This window comes from Zonotrichia albicollis, chromosome 6 (assembly GCF_047830755.1).
Source record: "Zonotrichia albicollis isolate bZonAlb1 chromosome 6, bZonAlb1.hap1, whole genome shotgun sequence".
Classification (NCBI taxonomy): domain Eukaryota; kingdom Metazoa; phylum Chordata; class Aves; order Passeriformes; family Passerellidae; genus Zonotrichia; species Zonotrichia albicollis.
Genome location: NC_133824.1, coordinates 41383873 through 41404096, shown reverse-complemented (window position 1 = coordinate 41404096; position 20224 = coordinate 41383873). Strand labels below are relative to the sequence as shown.

Here is a 20224-nt window from a genome sequence, read left to right as displayed (position 1 = left end):
AGGAACCTTGCTACATCAGGTTTTAACTTCTACAACTGATTAAGGAACTGTTAGCTTGACAAATAATCGTGTGATGAATGGCAGGGGGGAAAATGGTGAATCAAATAGTGAAGTACTTGAATGGGTTCACCTTAGGCACTTAAAAGGAATTTCATCAGTAGAACATGCCAGCATTGTTTCAGTGGCTCTTCTGTTTCTGTTCGATCGATTCTGGGCAGGATGTCTTTTACACAGGCATTTTGTGTAACCATGTCTCTGTAACTGGAGGAAAAATCAAGGGTTTCTTCCAGCCCCAGCATCCCTGGTGTTGGTGTGTGTGCCTGGTAAGAAGGGTCAGGCAGCTGGTGGAGGCATTGTAGTGGTGTGTGTTTGATGTGGGTGCCTGATCTTGGCAGGCCCTTGCTGGGCTGACGTGTATCCAGTCCAGATCCTCTTCTGGTGTGAAGTGGTGGCAAATACGTCTGAGCAGGGGATGGAAAGATGGGATGAGTTCCCTGGGGTTCAGCAGGAGCACTGAAGGTTTGCCTTGCCAGAGCACAATGTGCAGGCTTGCTTTCCACCAATCCCATCTCGAGGGGAATTTGGATTTCTTTAATGGCTTGTGCTTATTTGGCTCCTTATGCCTGCAGCTCATTGTCTTGGTTTAACGAGGTGTCCTGTGCCTTTGGATTCCTGTCCTCTACAGCTTTTGGCTACATATCTTTGTTTTGTAAACTTCCCACTGCAAGAAGTCATTTCTGGAGAAAAGAGGGAAAAACATGTGATGGATTTCATACTTACTATTGGGAATGTGTTTTCCTATGAAGATAGAATCAATGGAAATTTAAGTCACGGTCTGCAATGGCATGGTAGAAAATTACATATGTGTACTGATAGAGCACCAAGAGGTTGGTTGCAATGTCTGAATGTCTCCAGATACATAAATAATGCCATATTATCATATCATGATCTAGGCATATGTTGCTTTCAAACAGGAAAAATACATAGTACTGTTTGTTTAAAAATCTCTTTTCTCAAAAGGCATGTGCCAAGAAGCAGTGTGCTGGGGAATAAGTTCAGTTATAACCAGAAGGCTTTTTTTTTATTAGCAGAATTGTTTGTGAATGAGCAATGGAGATAGTGACCTACAGGGTTTATAAAATGTGAGAATCTGCCTGTCTAGCCAGCACTATAAATAAATAAAAAAGGCTTTTGAAAGATTTTTGTCAGTTCAATATACATTATTTTGTTTCAGTAAGCCTCCTTTGCTTCACAGGCTCCGTTCTGTATATGGTGCTATTTATAATCTGGGGTGGAGGAAGAGTCTCTGGGAGTGGGTGATTCACAGACAAAATAGGGCCATAAACAATGTTAACACTGTGGCATAATCTGATAAAATCAGAAACTTGGACAAAGAGTGCAATGCTGCTCCTCACTAGGGCTGTTGTGTGGCAGCTTTTTCTCCCTTTCCGCTGACCTTCTCGGGCTTGCCAGAAGTGCCCTCTAGTTTTGTTTTCCTGAGAGCCCAGCACTGAGCTGCTGAAGGTTAACCTGGGAGCAGTGCTCTGGCTCAGCCTCCTGCAGGGAGGCTTCATGCCTGACCCATGTGAGGAGTGTGTGTCACTGCTGGTGTTCTGGGACGTGGCAGGGGAGTGTCCAAGGACTTTGGTGCTCAGTGGTTGTCTCCTCTGCACCCTGGCCTGGCTGCAGGGAGCTTGTGCTCATGGCCAAAGGTGGATCAATGATTGTATCACGGGCTGGGAGTTATGGATATGTGTTCTCTCACACTGCTCCTTTTGTGGGCTCTGGCAGAGAAAGTAGAGCACTTAAGAAAATCTGGAGCTTGCCTAGGACTGTGCTGAGGGACAGAGGGCAGAGCAGACAAGAGCTGTGGGACACACTGAGATGGTGTTTTGAATGTGTGCCTTTATTACACAGGTAGAAACAGCATAACTACGTCCAGGATACTTCCTTGTGCCAAATGGAACACTGACAAAGTCCAGGATTTGTTACTGGAAAGAGGGCAAAGTAGAAGGATTATGAAGAGCAAGGACATAATCACTGATGCTTCTCTAAGGCTATTCTCTAAGTTGGAGGCGTTACTTGAGCTGAACTCTGAGGCACAGTGTACATTACATGCCTGTACATTTCTTTGAGGCTGTTACAGTCTGTTGAAGGGAAGTGATTTGTCAAACTTACCCAAGTACTACATTGCAGAGCCCATCCTAAAACTCAGGGCCCATAATTGGGCTTGTGTATCACCAAAAACTATGGTGTGTCCAACAAATCACAATTTAGGGAGTCACACAGGAGAGAAGTATGTGAAGACATGAAGATAAGGAGTGTAGCACAGGAATTAAAGATGAAATTTTTCTGTGGTGGTGGATGGGGATCCCTAGGTACTTCCTGCTCAGAAGCCTGTTGGAACAAAATCAGAAATAAATTTCTGAGCATTCAAGCCACAACAGAGATGGAAAGCACATAGAGTTAATTTTAAAAAGAGGGAAAACTAGCCCAATGAAATAAAAATACACAGGCGAAAGTGTGCACTCATCGTAGGCAGGAAAATTCTATCTTTTGCTTTCTCCTATTATGGGAGGGGTCATTGTTTCTTTTTCTAGTAAAAGAATCCTTTTTTAAAATGTCTGTGGGAAAGGAGAATAGTCTGAATTGAGTCTTTGAGATGTTGTATTACAGAGAGTTACAGAAAATGTACTATGCAAATGACTATCTGCCTTATTAGATGCCTCAATAGAGTTCATTGTCTCAATATTGCTATTATTGGAGATGGATGGACACTACGTGATTTTACCATCAAGCTGAAAAACTTCAGTGTTACAGTCTCATTACGAGGGCAATAATAGTGCACTGACTTAAAGGAGAGAATTGAATTAAGGGGAGTGAAAGGTCCATTGCTCTGTCCATTTTAGTTTGTCTTTAGTAGGCTGTGCATCGTTTTAGGGGTCACAACAGGGGGGTTTGTGCTTCATGGTCTTGGCTTTGTTCATCTTTCATTGCTAATTTTTAAAAAGCCTTTTTATGGGGAGGAATCCTCCAGCACCTGCTGTGGTTTAGCTTGGTTGCAGCTGTGGGAAGGCTGGTGTTGCTGGATGGTGGTGGTGCTTTCTCAGTTTCTCAGGTGGGGGCTGACCTGTGCCACCCTGGTGTCCTCACGGAGGAGGAGCATCATCAGCTCCTTTGTTCCCTGATGTCAGGAGCTCATTGCAGCATTGTTCTTGTCCTTAGCTGGCTTCTTACCTGTGTGACTGCTCACTGAGCCTTCCCTGAGCTGTCTCTAGAGCCTCATACACTGGCTAAGGCAAAATAGAAATCCCAAAAACTGCTGAAGCCAAAATCTGGCTGGTGTCCGAGTCTGTCTGTTGTCAGTCACCCTTAAGCCTGCTTTTGAGGCCTTGCCTTGACAAGAATGTTTTCTTAGGTCAGGCGCTTGAAATGACAACTAAGTGATATTTTGTGATGTCTGTTTTTTTCTGGGCATCTCTTGGTGTGCTGGATCTGGCTATGTTACAGTATGGGAATTTCTAGACCAAACTTTGGCTCCAGAAGTGTGTTTGGTGTCTCTGTGGCCCCATGGCAATAGTAGGGATCCATCACTGAGTGTGGAGCCATACTGCAGTTATCCATGGTATGATGTATCTCTTGAGTGATTTTGGTGGTTCTAAACCGATCATTTGCTTCATTTTTTTCTTGGTGTGGAGGGAGAAACAACTGAGTTTGTCTCTCTTTTGTTATCTGGTTAATATGTGTGGAAGTTAATGAGTAGCTAACAGCAGCACGGGGGAATTGTGTTGTAACACAGTAACCTCACTCCGTGTTTGCTTTCCTTCCTTGAGTTTTCAGTTTTGGAGGGGATGAGGAAGGCCTATTACTCATTAAACAAAAACAGTTCTTTGCAACCTGGAGCATTTTCCCCCAAATACCCAACTGTCTCCTGCTAATCCTTGAAAGTATCACCTGTCTTGGAGTACTCTGTAATAGGCATTATAATAACCAAGGATTGCAATGCATACACACTGTGTGAGCCACATTTCCTGACAAATCTTTATGCAATGAAACCTAAATTGCAGAATAAGGCATGTTCTACTTTTACTGTGTCATTCACCTTGGGGTATGTGCTGTAGATTTCTGCATTTCAGTGTTGCTTATTAGTGTTTGGTAAACTTTACTTCCTTTTGGATATATGAATATATACTCTGTTCTTCTCCATTTCACTTTCCACTTCAGTTTTCCACACTGGTCTTGAGGGGTTAGTTTAATACAAGAGTGTATATAGGAAGAAGAAATGAAGATATTGATGGCTGTTGTAACCCTTTATGGTTTTGTGAAAGGATTGGATTCATCTCAGAAAAATTCATCTTCTCAGGTTAAAAATGGCCACTTAGTGTGGTCTGCTGGGCATTCTTTTGGGGAAGGTTTAAGCAGTAAATTACCCCAAATTCCTCTAACACCTACTCCAGCAGATTTAGTCAAGTTGTAAAGCAGCAGCTCTTCTGCTTTTGTTTTTCGATGACACTTTTCCACTGCTGTGACTCTGAATATGATGATTACTGAAAGTTTTTTAAAAAACAAAACCAATCCCAAAATGTGCACCCTTTCCTCCTGGAGCTTTTGGCAACGCTTTCACCAAGTCAGTGTTTTGTTTGCTCTGTGTTTTTGGTCATGTTGCACGTGGCAGACAAAAAACAGGGAATGAAAAGGTACTGTAGGAAACAGTAAGATATGTCAGAAAACCCAGGAGCCTTTGTAGATTTCAGGAACTGTTCTTATCCCTAATAAATACCTTCAACTGATTAAAACCAGGGGAAAAAAATCTAATTAACAGTGCAGCTTTTTAGTTAAAATTCTGGTAATGCTGAGCTCGGTGAATCGAGCTAACTTATGTTTTGCCATTATCCATAGAGATAATTTAAGGGAATGTTGGAAGACAGGTTGCAGTAGCACAATTTGTTTGGCATGTACAGCAACAGAAATTCTGCTTTTCTCCTGCATCTCATCAGAAAAGCTCACTGCACAGGTAGTGCATTGTTTTGCACTGAGCCATCTGTCTAGTCTTTCAAAGAATATGTAGGATTTTGTGTTGCTTGAATATATTCTGTGATTAGACATAATAGGTTTTATTATATGCAAAAAGCACACCTTAATAGTGGTTCTTGCAATTGTTTTGAACATCCTAGCTTTTATGCAGTTTCTCTTCTTCTTGTGTGACTTCTTTATATTTTTTTAACTCACTGTATTGAAATGATAAGAAAAATATTCTCATTATCTCAGTAAGGAAAGCATATTGCACATTTATGACTGGCTGTGTAGAGTTCAATTAGCATTTCATAAGATGGCACTCAAAGCTGTGAAGAGCTCCTGGGGTGTTATTTCTCCCACCCTCTTTTTCTGACTCCCTTGTACATCTCAGAAGGGCTTTAGCTGCTTACTCTGTTCTTCCTCTAGGAGTTTGTATCTTATTTTCAGCATCACTCCCTGCCTGAGGGGAAAATTCCTCCCCTTCTAAAGGAAGATGGAAGGTCTGGCTATCTGTTGAAGTGAACCCTTGTGCCTTTTGGTTGTTGATGATGGGAAGTGGAGCTGCACCCTGTGACCACTTAACTATTCTGACATCTCACTTGCCTGTTCCCTTTCTATGCCAAAGGAAATGTTTTTTGTTTGGGTTTTTTTGTGTGTGTGCTACTGGCTTTGTATTTCTGCATATGACTTAAATTTTCTCCTTTTGCAAGGTTGGAGCTTTTTTATTTTTAACTTTGGTCTACTAGATTTTAGTAACTTTGAGTCTCCTTGTCAAAGAAGCAGAAGTTTGGAAATAACTTCTGAAACAGGGAGGGGTAGATTACCTCACTTTGTCATTCCTACAGTTTGTACCCTCCACATGCGGCACAAAAGGTGATTATCTGGCATGGAACCTTTTCTGGACCATGAAGTATTTACATCAGATGAATGCTGTAGATTTGTCTTTCAAAACACATGTTGTAGCAAATAGAATTAATGTTTTGCACTGGGGAAAGGGATAAATCCAATTCCAACTGCCTTAAAGACCCTCCTGTATTGCTGTGACTGGGTTGGAAGGGCAGTGGGCTGGAGCTGGTTTTGCCAGATGAGAGCAGAGTTCACAACAGAATGGTGCCCTGGTTTCTATTTCTGAGTGTTACTGAAGTGCAAATATATGTAATTTGCACAAATAGGCAAAATAAAGGGTGCTGAATTTCCTCCTACTTTCTTCAAGCTCTGCTATTTCAAGCTGCTGTATTTGTGTTCTCCACTAATACTATTGCACAGAGGAAGGAGAACATTTTATTTAAAAACAAGTATTTAATGGCAGTTAATTTGTGCAGTGTTTATAGTAATTACTTGAAGAACACATGGTACCTTTTCTGTTGTGAATAAATACTGTCCTAACCTCTGCTAAGGAGTAGTGCAGGTTGTCTAATGAATTGCATCAGGGTTCCCAACTGGTTCATTCATTTCATTGTTGGTGCTGGCTGAAAGATGATTTGTTCCTGCTGTGTCAGAATAATCCCTCTGCAAGTGCCTTGTGCATCTTCAGTCATGGCAGTGATAAAGCAGCGTGCCTGGAATAGAGAGTGCCTTTGAAAACAGCCTTTCTAAAAGGATGTTCTCATGTCCAGCCATGTACAGTGCTAAGGCAGAGGGACATGAATTGGTGTGGTTTTTCTAAAGGAGTCACTTGCCCGTCTCGTGTCTTTCAACTGGTTCACATAGGCAAAAGACAGGAAAGTGGGGCAAGCAGGCAGGGAATGAGTGGATTGTAGAAAAGATGCTTTTGAGATTCCCAGTCAGAAAAGGGCATGCCATCATTTTGTAGGCTGCCAGTAGAGCTTTCACCAGGAAGAATGATAAGCAAATGATTCTGTTTACTTGTTTTACATATGCCAGCTCTGTGCAGTGACTGTCATTGGCAGAAGGTGAATTTTTTCCTGCCTCAAATGCCATTGAGATGTGTGAGTGTTAGATCTTTTCCTTTATGTTTGAAAGAGGGTGAGGCCTTACGAAACAGCCGAGCCAATCTCATGGCCATCATCTTCCCTGTGTCACCCAGTGACGTGAGCTGCTCCCTTTCACTGTGCTGGCCCGTGTCTGACCTCGTGTTGGGCTGGGTGAGATAGCTAAACTAGCAGAAAGCTATTCCCATTATTCTGGAAGAGAAGTTCTCTGCCAAATGAGCTGCTTAAACAAATTCACTGTGCAGTCAGGTGGGTGACTGTGCCTTGGTGAGGGCAGTGTGTGGAGAGCAGGAATGGCCACAGCTGGGTAGGGTCAACCAGAGTCGGCAGCAGCAGCAGTTACATTAACTCTATTTTAGTTTCTTAGACAGTCTCATCATCCATCTCTGTAGGCCTCAAATCAAATGCCAATTTCAGAGCTAAATGCTCTGAAAACCATTTTAATAGAGCAAATCAAAGTCCAGCATGGTGGCAATAGCAATGTGCTGATGGTCGATGAGGTTGTTTCAGCATTCAGTTTCTCCTACAGCTGCAAAGACAAGAAGCTCCTCCAAGCATAAAAATCAGTTTTTCCTTTTAAAATAATTTCTGCATTTATTTTTTTTCAAGAAAACTGGAAATAAAGTGCTGAAAACGTTGCACACCTGTGTAGCAAAAGCACATTATTTCCTATCAGCCAAAACAAACCAAACTTAACAGCTTTTTCTAGGGACCTGTCTGCTACAAACCATGTGATATGAGAAAAAAGTATTAGTGTATGTCTGTGCCTTGCTGAACCTAAGGTTAGTGACAATGAGTGGATTGTTGTAAGTAATTTCCTAATTACATAGGAATAACCCTCTTTTAACAAAACAGTGTATTATAGACACTGTAATATTGCCTTATTCTTATAATTCTGCCACTTTTAAGACCAGTTTATCCATGCTAATTTGAGTAGTTACTGCTTGTTAACACTATGTGAAGGCAAAGCACCTACTTTGCTGAAGATCTCCTGTAACTTTTCTGACACTTTCAGAGGGTGCAGTTGGGCTTTGTTTTTTAATTTCAGCCTAGAAAATCCTGATGTTAAGGTACCCTAAAATAGTTTGAATATTTTTCTATCAACATGTTACCTTTTGGAGCAGCAATGGGTGAGTATGCTAACACTAATTAAACTGGGCAATCATTAACATTGGGTTGTGATAGATTATCCAGTATCTGGTATTTTTAAATCAAGCTGGTTTCACCTTGAACTGATAATGTAGCTAAACCCCAAGGCATACATAGATTTTGGGAAGAAACTTGCAGTTGGAGTCAGGCCTTGGTCTCAAAGGCATGTACAGATCTGTGACTTGCAGTGAGGTATTTTGGTGATTTGCTACAAAGAGCTGCAGCTTTGTGCAGTGTAAAGTCTGGGTTTTTGGTTTTTTGGGTTTTTTTCTTCAGTTGACTTGTGTCCTGTCTGCTTAGCAAAAGTTGGGAGGACTGGGATCCTTCAGTATCTTTCTATGAACTTTCCTTTCTTGTTGCTGTTAGAAATTGAAGACTGGTTACTTAGAGTTCATGCAGAGGTCAGAACATGGGAATCTACTGGCAAATATTTTTTCTTCCTCCTCCAGTTTACATTAGGGAAATAATTTTTGTTTCTTAGTTGTTTATTTTAGCCAAAGGCTCTTATCTGTTTCCCCAAACACATTTTGTTTCATTTGAGGCTTAATATTCATATTGTCTAAGATGGTTATTACACTTTTTAACAAGAAAGGTGATTTTTAGACTTTTCGTGTAGTCATGCTGGTAAGGAATTACTACTGGTTAGAAGATTGAGTCTAAAGCCTATTAGTTTTTACCAGGAAAAGCTCCAAAGCAGGCTGAAGTCCTTTCTACAGCTCTGGCAGTTTCAAGCTACTGTTGTCAGATGTTTTCACTGGTAAATGTTATGTCTGTATGTGTGCACTCCACCTTTGTTTTCTGTTTATCTGTACCTATGAACAAGGTCCCACTGAAAATAGCCGTGTGAAAATAGACAGAAATACTGCAAACTTTAGTCAATCTGATTTTTGTGCCTTTGAATTTTTCTTTTTGCCTCCATTTGGAACATGACACTTAATAACTCTTTGAACAAAAGTGATAGGGAAAACCCGCCATGGATTTTGGATCTTGCTTTTGTGGAACATGTTTAAAGAGAGGTGTTAGGTGAGGTGAACCTGGGGCTCTTTGCGTTGCAGTTTCCTCTCTCAGGTTGCTGCAAGTGGCTCCTGAGCTGGGACTCGTGTTTGGGCTGCATTGGTTGGAGGAGTCAGGCAGATGGGACTCTCCTAAGGATTCAGAAGATCCTTTGACAAAATTTGCCCTGGTAATTTATTACCTGCTTTGCCTGGCAGGGACTGGGCTGGCAGCATGGCTCAGTGATGTTTGAAATTTCCACCGTGGAACTTGTCACTTGTCAGCTTGCCTGCATCCTGCACCTGAAGAAGAGCAGCAAAGGAACAGAGCAGAGGTTTGCAAGGTGTCCATGGGCAGGAACTGGGACCTGGCTGCTTGATGACAGTGATTGTAGGAGTCTTCTGTGCAACCAGGAATGGGAGGAAAGCTTCCCCCTTGTCTGTAGTCTCCTACAGAGTGAGGGGTTTGCTTCATTCACACAGAGCAGGGCTCAGAATGCAGACTTGGTTCTTTTAGAGGGGATCAAAATAATAATCGCTGGTTGGAGTGGGAAGAACAAAGCTGAACAAAAGTTCTTTTCTCCCATTGTCACTTGGCACCTCTTCCTGCTCTAAGTGCTCAGCCAAAGCATTAGGACTGAGCTGCTGCAGAGAAGGGCTGTGTACAGTTCTTCATAATATAAGCAGGCCTTTTTTATGGAGTTGTATGGATTGCATATGGTGTCTGTTGTATGGATTACATATAGGTATGTAGGTTACCTGTTTTCAGCTTTTTGAGGTGTTGTTGACCATATTTCATTGGAGTTTCCCCATGCAAAAAGCAATCAGAGAATAAAATAGTGTGTGCCCCATGTTTTTAGGCTTCTGAAATAAGAGAATTATTAAAAAGCAGCAAAACCCTCCCTTCTAAGTATATGAAGATTAAATGTTCTGATATAGGCGAGTTTACACAGAAATTTAATGATGAAGATCAGTTAGTCATACAAATGTTTGGATGTTTACCCACAACCAGGGAAGCGAACAGCAAACACAGTTCCCAGCTCTGCTGCAGCTCTTTCCTTATCTAACTCTTCCTCTTGTTTGCTGTTGCCTTATGGTGCTTCGGGAAGAAAGAGAGGGCTCAGCATTCCTTGGTGTATTTTGGGAATTCTTGTGCTGAAACTACTGGTGCTCTGTTCCATGTCATCTCTGTCACCCACCCTCCTTTTTTTTTTTTTTTTCTTTTTTCCCTCTCTCCTCTGTCATTGCTGCTCTGAAATTCATAATTATTTTGAAAGTGCTGAGCTCCCATCCCCACTCTGCAGCAGAGACAATGAAAAAAGCAGGAATGTGTCTAATGACCCATGAAATCAATAATCCTTGTAAGCAGTTGGTTGGGAAAACGAGTCACATGTCTTTATTTTGAATGTCTGGGGTGTTTCAGAAAGCAGGCAGTAGGAGAAGGTCTGTCAGGACAGTTCTTGCTGACACCCGTGTGTGCATCAGAACCTGAGCAGCTGATCTGAGAAAATCTTTAGAATCTGCTCTCAGATCTGTTCCTCAGTGTCTGTGGGGTCGCAGGAAACCCCCACAATGTGAAGTAATTAGCCTTTGGCTTTTTCTTTAGTGTGACGTTTTCTTCTTCAGTGTGGAAGTCTTCCTAAAGGCTGTATGTTCAGGAAGGTGCTGCAAGCTCAGTAATAGTTTGACAATTGGTCTATTGCCTGGCTTTCTTGCTGATCTTGGAGCTTGTCAGGGGGAAAAAAAGGAAAATATTAAAAGTGCTGCTTCCGATGTTGCTCATTTCCATAACTTGTCAAGGTATGAAGGAATATTGATTTGTGGTTTCTGATTAGAGTGAACAAACAAGTTTTAAGTTGTTAAGTTGTAAGGTCAGAGCAGTTAATATATATATAGATGTATTTTTCAGAGGCTTTTTTCATATTTGCAAAGATTAGAAGTTTTGCCTGTTTCTGTACCAGCAGCGATAGAAATCTTGCTTAAATAAACTGAAATAAAATACAATGAGGCCTTTAAAAACAAAGCATGGAAGGAAGGGGCAGCAATTTATTGGCTCATTGTGTTGATGACATGCTAAATACACAACTTGAGAGGGCTCAGCCCAGGGTCTAGTTCAAAAATCTTTTCATTTGTGTGTTATGGTAAAAGGAGAAAATTCTTACGTGTGGAAACTGTCTTAGTACTAAGAACTATACTTTATCTGGTTAAACACTGTTGAAACTGAAAGTTTTTAAAATAGTACTGGGTGTTTTTTAACATAATGTTAACTGAAGCTACTTTGCATAAGGCTGTTCCTGGCTTCAGTAAGTGACTGTGGCCAGCAGGCCAGTTAAATATATTTCTGCTTAACACATTTGCTGCTGTGCTTATTTCGAGTAACCTCTCCTGCCTGCACTAGAACTGTAATATTTCTTCATGTAATTTCTAACAAGTTATGCTTCTGTAGACAAGGAGATGAGAAGTGTTCCTAAAAGCAGCCCAGTGGAACTGTTAAGTGATTTCAAATTGCAGATCTGAATTAATTAAAAGCAAAGCAAAACAGAAAACCACAACCCAGTGAGAGTGAATAGAGTAACAATGGCAACTTGTCTGTGAGCTCTGCAAATTTGATGTACAAGTTGCTGAGATACAATAATGTAGAAACTTTTGCACCATTTTTAGCAGCCTTAAAAACCTTTGTACTCAGGGCTGTACAATAAATCCTGCATATTTTTTATTATAGGGAAATTTTCCTTTCACTATGAGACATTGCTGTGTTGTGTTTCAAATAATACCTGTACTCTAAATCTTCATATGTTAAATGCAGGCTGCAAAGCGTTTTTAGATTTCAAAATTGAAAGTCATTTGATTTAGTCTGTTGCAAAAAGCCACTAAATTAGCAGAGCAAATAAAAAGGAAATAGCGTTGACAAGTTCCTTTTCCTTACCAAGATAATTTAAAACACTGGCTTGTAAAAAGGTCTGTGAGAAATCGTTATGAAATGCAGCAATAGAACTTGGGAAACAAAAATCTTCATCTCTCCTCTTGGTTGTTATATGCAGCTGGTCAGGGAGTGAATGGAAAACACTTCAACAGTAAGTTCTAAATTATAAGGGAAAGTAATTGTATTGAAGAATATGCAGCTTTTGGGAAAGGAAAAACAGAAGCAATACTTGAGTGTGACTAAACCCAGGGTCCCAGAATTTCAGGCACTTCATTCATGGTGCAGTCTTCTACATGCAACTGGTTCCATTTGAACTTTTGCACTTTTTTTGCATGATCAAATCATGTCTAACATTTTCATAGTTCTGTGGGCCAAATACTGGCTGCCTGCTCTGCCTCATTCCTTACTCTGTGCTACAGAAACTTCACAAATTCCCATTCATCAGTCTGCTGAAAAACTGCCTGTGTGTGTTCAGCACTGCAGTTACTGCCTCTATTCCTTTGGTCCTCAGGCACTGTAAGGGGAATGAAATGTTTCTAGTGTGTAATACTTTCAGCTGTTTTTTTATTTTGTTATCATGCTCCTTGCTCAGAGGGATAATATATTGCCAGGTCCCAGTGGATCAGGATTGCTTTAAGGCAGGCTGTTACTTTAAGCCAGACTTCTTATTGCAACTCTCCAAAGATCCAACCCTTAGAATTACAGTCTGTGTGATACTATGTTAAGTACTGAAAATAGGGATCATAGATGCCCTTTGCAGAAGGATTCCAGAAAATGCCAGTTTTACATGGTTCCCACACTTACTTGCCCCTGAGAAACTCAAACTTGCTTTAAGAGCTCCTTTTGTCCTTGTAGCAGAAATGCTGCAGAGAGCTTTAGGGGAATTGCCAGTCATTTCTGCAGAAGTACACACAGTGAAGGGCTTTGGTACCTCATCCAGTCCTATCACAGGGGTGTTTTTTAAGGGATGATGTTTGCAGCAGTGTGAGGCTGGAATAAGTGCACACTTCCTTATCTTGTAGCAGTTGTTGAGACTTGCGGTCTGGCCCACAGGTCATCTTGTGAACATGAGTTAGGATTTACATCTCCTTTTACCTGTAAATGAATGGTGACTTTTTAAAAAAATTCCCTTTTTATCTGCTGAATCCAGGCTTGACTTGGACTCCACTGTGTGGGAATCAAAGCCCCTGGCCGGCCCCCATCCACCCTCCTCGTCGCTCTCCTCAGTTCAGAGCCGCTTCTGGCCAACTTCAAAGAATTCACTTCAAAGCTTTTTGGCAGACACAGAAAACAGCCAGACTGAGGTTGGAGTTTCCAGCTTCAGCAGAGTGAAGCCTCGGCTTCTCGGGGAGCCCTCTTCTTTTTTCCTGTTGTTCACTCGAGCCAAACGTGAGCTGCTTTCATGGGGAGCATAGAGGCTGCCTTCACCCCTCACTTAAGTGTGCATTAAGAGAGGAAAGTGCCTGGGAAAGGTAGGTACCTCCAGCTCTGGCAGAAAAAGCAACTTCCAGTTCAGCTATGGAGAGAGATTCCATGTTAGTTCTCTACCTCCCCTGAATGCAGGATTGGCTTTATAACTGAAGTGCAAGGTAATCCTTCCTGTAAGGGATCCACTTTTTCTGTTTTAGCAATCCTATTGCAACTCTTCTGGTTCTTGTTAGTCCCTCAAAGATCTGGTTCCTCTTCTCAGCTTCCTGAGATCTTACTTCTCGGCAACTTCCTATAACCATAATGAAAATGTGCTCCACAGAACCAGGGTGCACTGCCTGGAAATTTGCATTCTTTTGTATTTGGCAATGTGGGACCTTCTGGGTGTGAAATGTCCAATTGCATGAGGGAACACTGCAGCTCCTGCTGGTGCAATTGCTCTGGAAACCTCAAGCAAGGTGGAGGCTGGGGCAGCCATGTCCCTCCTATGCTGGGGTGAACCCCCTCTGCATCTTCCTGCCTTAACATCCTGAAATTCTGTGTATTGGCTTCTGGGGGGACTCCTCTCCCCTCCAAACCCCACAGCATGTGTTCTCTTAGCCACTGTTCTCGATTAAAAGCTGTCATGGTTTCAGGAGAAGCCAAATACCAATGTGGCTGGGAGAGCTGCCCAAGGAAAATAAAATGGGGGCGGGTGGAGAGCACCTGGTACAACATTTTAGTGTGAGGTACTCGGTGTTCTTCAAAAGCAGATACAGAAATATGTTGAGTGCAGCCCTTATCACCTTCTCCACATCCCATTTTGAATATTAATAGTTTTCTTTAAGACAGTGGCCCTGAGATGATGTGTGGTTTATACTATGCACTTGCCAGGCTATTTATATATTTAAAGCCTTGCTCTTGCTGGTGGGGGTTAGAACTGTGGGAAAATGCTAAAAGTTAATTTTTCCTTCCCCTATTATGTTAAAGCAACTCTCTGCATAAGGAGAAGCAAGAGATCCTGCAAAAAAAAGAGGTTTGCTGCTTGTCAGAACTTTAGTCCAAAATCAGTAACAGAAAAGATATCTCAAATACTGATTTTTCTTTTTGTTAAACCATACAAATCTCTTTTTTCATACATAAATAACAAATATATAGATATAAAATATTTTTAAGCACACACTTCTTTCTGCACCAACTGTTTTGAGAGTGGAAATTAGGAAATAAAACTCTTGATACTGCCAGGCACTGGGTGTTCTTCCAGTTAGAGCCATGAATGCCTGGAGCTCTCCACCCCAGCCTGGCATGTGCCACTGGCTGGGAGTTGTGTGCTGGAAGACATTATCGGACAGGAACTTTTGATTCATTTGTGTGCACATAAAAAAGTAAAAAAAAAAAAAAAGGCAAATTTGGCTGCTGTCATATCACAGAGATCTTTCATTGTCTTGATCTTGTTTTTAGAAGCCTTGAGGGCGAGTGGTGATTGAAAAAGCTGTGCTGCAGGGTGGAGGCTTTCCTCTGCCTGACCTCCTGTGCCAAGTGGCTGCTGCTGCTGCCCCCACTCAGGACTGGGAGGAGGGTCCTGCCAGCTCGGCCATGTGTCAGAGCAGCAGGTGGGAAAAGCAGTTCACAGAAGCTGCTCTATGAGGGAAATGCAAAACTCAGTTTGACCTCAGCAGCTAGCCTCTCTTTTGTATTTTTTACCTTTTATTTATTTATCATCATCAGGTGGGGTGGAGCTAAATTTGCAGATGGGTCATGAAGATGCAAGCTGGGGAAATGGGGCAGCACTTCCAGCTGATAACAAATCGTGTCCAAAGCCATAGAGTTGGAAGCATCCAGTCCTTTGGGAAATCACTAAGGGGCAGCCCTGCTGGGACTTAATTGGAAATAATGCCTCATGAAAGCTGTGTGGGTACTGAAAGAGCAGTTTTGTGTATGAGTGGCCACTTTCTAGGTAAGAAACTGTGCCTGCAGTACAGTATTTTTTCTTCAGTAAAGGTGCCATAGTAAAAGGAGCTATTTGGGCCTAATTCAGAAGGCTGGAATGCTGCAATTACAGCATATATGAGAACACAGATTCCCAAAATACTCCAGGCAGGAGAATCTTGCCTTGCTGTGCATACATGATGTGAGTCAGAGCGTTGCATTATGGCTTCACTGCTGCCACTTCATACTGTTGTCCTGCTTATAATTAAATGACTTTTGGGTCTAACTTCCTTCTGTTTTTTCCTATCAACAAAGCTGGGATTAAGTGTTTCAGATCCCTCCTTCCCCAGGCTTTTAATTTTGGTAGGTGTATTTTCGGTGTCTCCATACAGGCATGTTGAGTAGATTTAGTCTCACCCTGAGCAGCAGAAAGTAATGAATATCATTCTTCCCATTGTGCTCTAACTGCATTTGAATAAGAGGTATGTACAGAGTGGCCTCTGAGAGAGGAATTTGATGCTGTTCCCCAAATTACTGCTATTGAGAGGGATTATGCAGAAAGCTAAACAGAAAGGAAAAAGAATAATTTATGTCTTTACTCTGCTGCTGCCCCACCCTGGTGTGCAAACAAATGCCTTTCCCCTTCACTTCTTTTGAATGTTTATTTATTGTTTTTACAGGATTTTCTGCTCCCAGAGCTGTTGGCTTCTAGGTGCTAATAAAATGTGATTTGTCCCAGACTCACCCTCACTAAAGTGAACACAGTTCTGGCTGTGGCCAGATTTTCTTTTTTAGCACAACACAAAAAGAAAACAAAAAATCTACATCTTCATTTTTGCATTTGGTGGCATAGACATGGGGAAATAACTTTCTCTCCCCCAAAAAAATTTTCAAAGGGAAAAATTGTGGTAATTCCACTAGATAATGGGGATGGGGGTGGAGGCTGGGAAGGGGAAGTCTTACAGAACACAAACCCACAATTTAGGTAGTTTAGGGTAATTTGACTGTTTGGTGTGACCTCATGTCAGAGTGGTTTACCTTGGGCTTCTTTTTTGCCCATGTGGTTTGTGTTTAAACCCAAGAGCCCCAGGGGAAGGAGTTGATGGAAAGACAGCGGGAGAAAAGGGGCAGCCCATGTTTTTCCCAGTGGCACATCCCTTTATGTGTTTTGTTGAAGCTTTTTTTCTTCATTAGGGCCTGACCTCGGGCCTGTCCCGGCAGGAATGTGTTCCAAGCTTGGCAGCAATTGAGGACAACTGGGCACAGGGTGAGGGCAGCTCTGGGCTGGGGCTCCTGGAGCTGCTGCTCTGCTCCCACTTGCCCTTCCCAGGCAGAGAGGAGATTGCAGCGTGGATCTGCAGTGTGCCAGCTCAGTGCTGTGGCCGTGGGGCTCTGGGGAACCTTGGTCACCATGCTGTGCCTGCTTGGGGCCCTTTGCTGCCTGGGCTTTTGTTGCCTGTGCTTGGCATCTGAAGGTTTTTGTCAGAATGGAAACAGTTCCTTCTCCATCTCCCGCCTCGGTTTCAGTGTGAGTCGCAGGGGACTGTCCTCGAGTGAACCCTTCTGTAAATTCAGCCCATATTCATGAATAGTTTAGTCTTCCCTGAAACTCTGTTTCTTAATGAATAAATGATTGAGCAAGGGGAAAAAAAAAAACCCTTTCCATCCAGATGCAGCAATATTAAAATTTGCTAGGCCTGTTTCTTTATTGTTATATAGTCTTTGGGCTGTTGTGAGCAGTGTGGATCCAGTTCAGCTGATAAGCAAACCTGACTCCTGCAGTCAGGGGAAAAAGGCTTTTATTTTACTTGGGTTTCTTTTAGGGTTTTTTAATAAACCTATAAATTTAAAGAGAGCTTTGCAGCAAAAGCTCTGGTACTGCAGTAGAAGGAACGGGCTCATGTGGTAACACAGGCAAGGTATCTACATGGCAACATAAACTCTCTTTAATAAGAGAGGGAACTATTACACGTTTTAAACTCTGATTCCAAGCTGTTCTGTGTCTTGGGTGTCTGATTAGTGTTTGAAATAAAGGAGGAAGAAAGGGGTTTTTTTCTGCAGAAGATCATCTCTGTTGGAAGATGATGTTTTGGTCTATTTTGGGTTGTGTAGCTATGCAGATACTGTTTCTGGGGTGACTGAGCCACCATTTACACCCAGATTTTCTGATAGCTGCTATAAATATGCTCTGTGCTCTGTTGATGGAATTGCAATAAAATTTGTACTAATGAAATTAATTAAAAATTTCAGGGGTTGCATATTATAGGGGATAAGAATTGGCAGATACATTAAGTGTTCCTGTGATACTGAAAGGGTATGTGAAAGAAGAGTGTAAGAGCTTAAAATGTTACTGTGATAATATTTGGGAATGGGGGATCTTCATACAATATATGTAGAAATAGGATAAGAGCGTCATTAGAAAAACTGGAAGTATCTTTCAGGATGCAATTCTAGTTAAATCAGGGTAAAGAGTACAAAGAATAATATTCTATCCCCTTCTTTGATTTTTTCACTCCCCAGTCTCCAGTGTGGGCTGTTCAAATGTCAGGGATAAAGGATGTAATTCAGATGAGACTCTTTTGGTTAACCTGCAATATGAATGCTCTGAGTTAGTTAAAAATACCATAACTGCAATTTGTTTTCTTTCATTTAAATGTGAAGGTTCAATTCCGATAAGTCATATCAAGTAACATCAGTTTTTAGGAAATTGGCTAGGAAATATCCAGTGATAGCTGTTGGATCAAAAAATTCACAGATGTTACTAGAGAATTTCCTGTTTAATTATTGTCTCTTATTGTAGTACTTGCTCCTTTCAGTGCAGGATTACCCCTGGACTGACCTCTGTCAGTAAAAAGGTAATTCTTTTGGTTTCTTCAGTGCTTGGGTTGTCTCTGCTGATGCTGCATTCCTGGCACCAGAGTAGCAGTGTTTGAATAAGTAAAAGTAGGTAACTTCATGTTCTTGGAGTCAATAATGAAACATCCGTGTTTGAAGTACAATTCAGTGCAAAATTATTTATTTTTTTTCCTTTGGCAGCTACAAACTCTACCTTTTTGCTTCTTGTAGAAGGCTTTAATCTTGAAATGTTTCTAGAAACATATCCCTGATTTTAGAGCTATCCCTGATAAGTCATTCTAGTTGGTTGAGGAAGTTTTGGTTTTGTTCGCAGTGTTGTTTTGTGTTTTAACCCATGACCTTGAGGCATGAGTGATTCTGTGCCTTCCCTCTTCCATGCAACAATGTCGTGTGTGATCAGAGCTCATCTTTTTGGCTGCCTGCATCTGAACCCCCTGGGTGACACTGCAGGAGCTCACACTTGCTGGTCACGCCTCTGTTTTCAAACAAGAAGGAAACCCCTTACTTATCTAAACACTTTTCTGTTTATTTGGCTTACTTGTAAGGAATGTGCTTTGTTAAGTGTCTTTGGGAGGCAGAACAGGGACTGGGCTCTAAAACTTGGTCTGCATTTAAAGTGGGCTCTGAACACAGACTTCACAATGTGCAGTTGCTGTTAGAGGCAGCACAGATGTAAAAATCACTGTATGGCAGGGGAGAAAAGGCTGTAACAGTGGATTTTTAAAGGTTCTGGGTCATGCAGACTGGATATATCACTAGGAAAGAAAAGGAGAAAATGTCTTAATAGAGATGTTCAGCCGTTAGGGGTTGTCTAGACATCTGCCTTCTTGCCTTTTGGCATCTGGAGGCTCATGTGTCCCAATACATGACAGAAAAAAGTCTGTGGGTATATTTTCATTTTCATCACTTGAGTCAGGTGGTGGATGAGGCATTTTTCTAAACTGGGGCTTTGTGTGTGCTAGTGTATTGAAGCTAATGTGTTCCTCAGCCCTTTGAAAAGTGTTTCAGCTTTGCAGGGGAAGGCTGGGTGCAGTGAACAGTGGTCTTCAGTCTGACTTGGCTTGGCGTGCCCTCGCTCTCATTTGTATGTGTCGTCTTAGCTGAGTCCTCCCTCTTGATGAAACCCTTCCTGGTGGTGTCTGCAGGATTCCTCCTCACTGCTGCTCAAACACAGGATGGAGGTGCTGCCAGGCAGGCCAGGGATTGAACCCTGTGGGGGTCTGGATCAAACTCCCCTGTCAGCTCTCACCAATAAAGCCAATTGTTCCAAAGTGCTCTTCCTTGTTAGTTTGTTTTGTGCAGTTGAAGTGTCAGGAGGAATAAAAAAGCAAGCAGTATCTCCTAGAGATGGAAGAGGCTGCTGTGGCCTGTGAAGGATTGCACTACTTTGTTCTGGTATGTAATAGTTCTTATAAATGTTTTACATTCTATATTGAAACCTGTTCTTCAGGTAGTCACGTTTCTGGCAGCATTATATAACTCTGGGACATTTTGAATATCTCTGTTAGAGACAGGAGAGGTGCAGAGGAATCCACCATGTGAATCACTCCCCGTTTAACCCTTGTTGGAAGGCAGGGAGGAACGAGCCTGAGGCCATTAGAAGAGCAGTTCAGGGAAGGTGATGTGGAAGCAAAACCACATCAATTAAAAGATACCAAGATAACAAGGTTTTAGCAGCTGGAATGCAATTAACTTCCTCTTCATTCTTATCTTTCTCCCCTACCTGCACATGGGTAACAAAGGTCATTTGTGTTATCTGATACAAGGCTTTGGAGCTCACTACCCTGAGTTCACGTGTAATTTTTTTATTGTGCTAAGATGACAGATATACCAAAATCCCACCAATGTGGTGCAGAGCAATTAAGGTTTGTGTTTTGTATTGCTGCTTTACAATTCTTGCTGTTGGCAAGCAGCAGTTTATAGATAGTTACAAATGTTATCCCCCTAATCTGAGGGAACTCTGGCTGTTACACGAGCAAAGACAGTAAATGACTTAGCCT

At 41.8% G+C, this 20224-nt stretch overlaps 1 protein-coding gene across 4 annotated transcripts in view; it reads left to right on the top strand.

Annotated features, from left to right (window-relative positions):
* PTPRJ (protein tyrosine phosphatase receptor type J) overlaps nucleotides 1-20224 on the top strand; it is an 82176-nt gene that overhangs the window by 15453 nt on the left and 46499 nt on the right. Inside the window, exon 1 of one of the 4 annotated variants that reach the window (XM_074543331.1) lies at nucleotides 12032-13504. The exons of 2 other annotated variants lie outside the window; for them this stretch is intronic. Coding sequence is in view for 1 of the 2 variants with exons in the window: in XM_074543329.1 (XP_074399430.1) it covers nucleotides 19572-19619 (48 nt within the window). In the remaining variant the exon portion in view is untranslated. Of the gene's footprint in view, nucleotides 1-12031; nucleotides 13505-18484; nucleotides 19620-20224 lie in introns of those variants that run through there. One more of the 4 variants, XM_074543329.1, reaches the window with a different exon arrangement.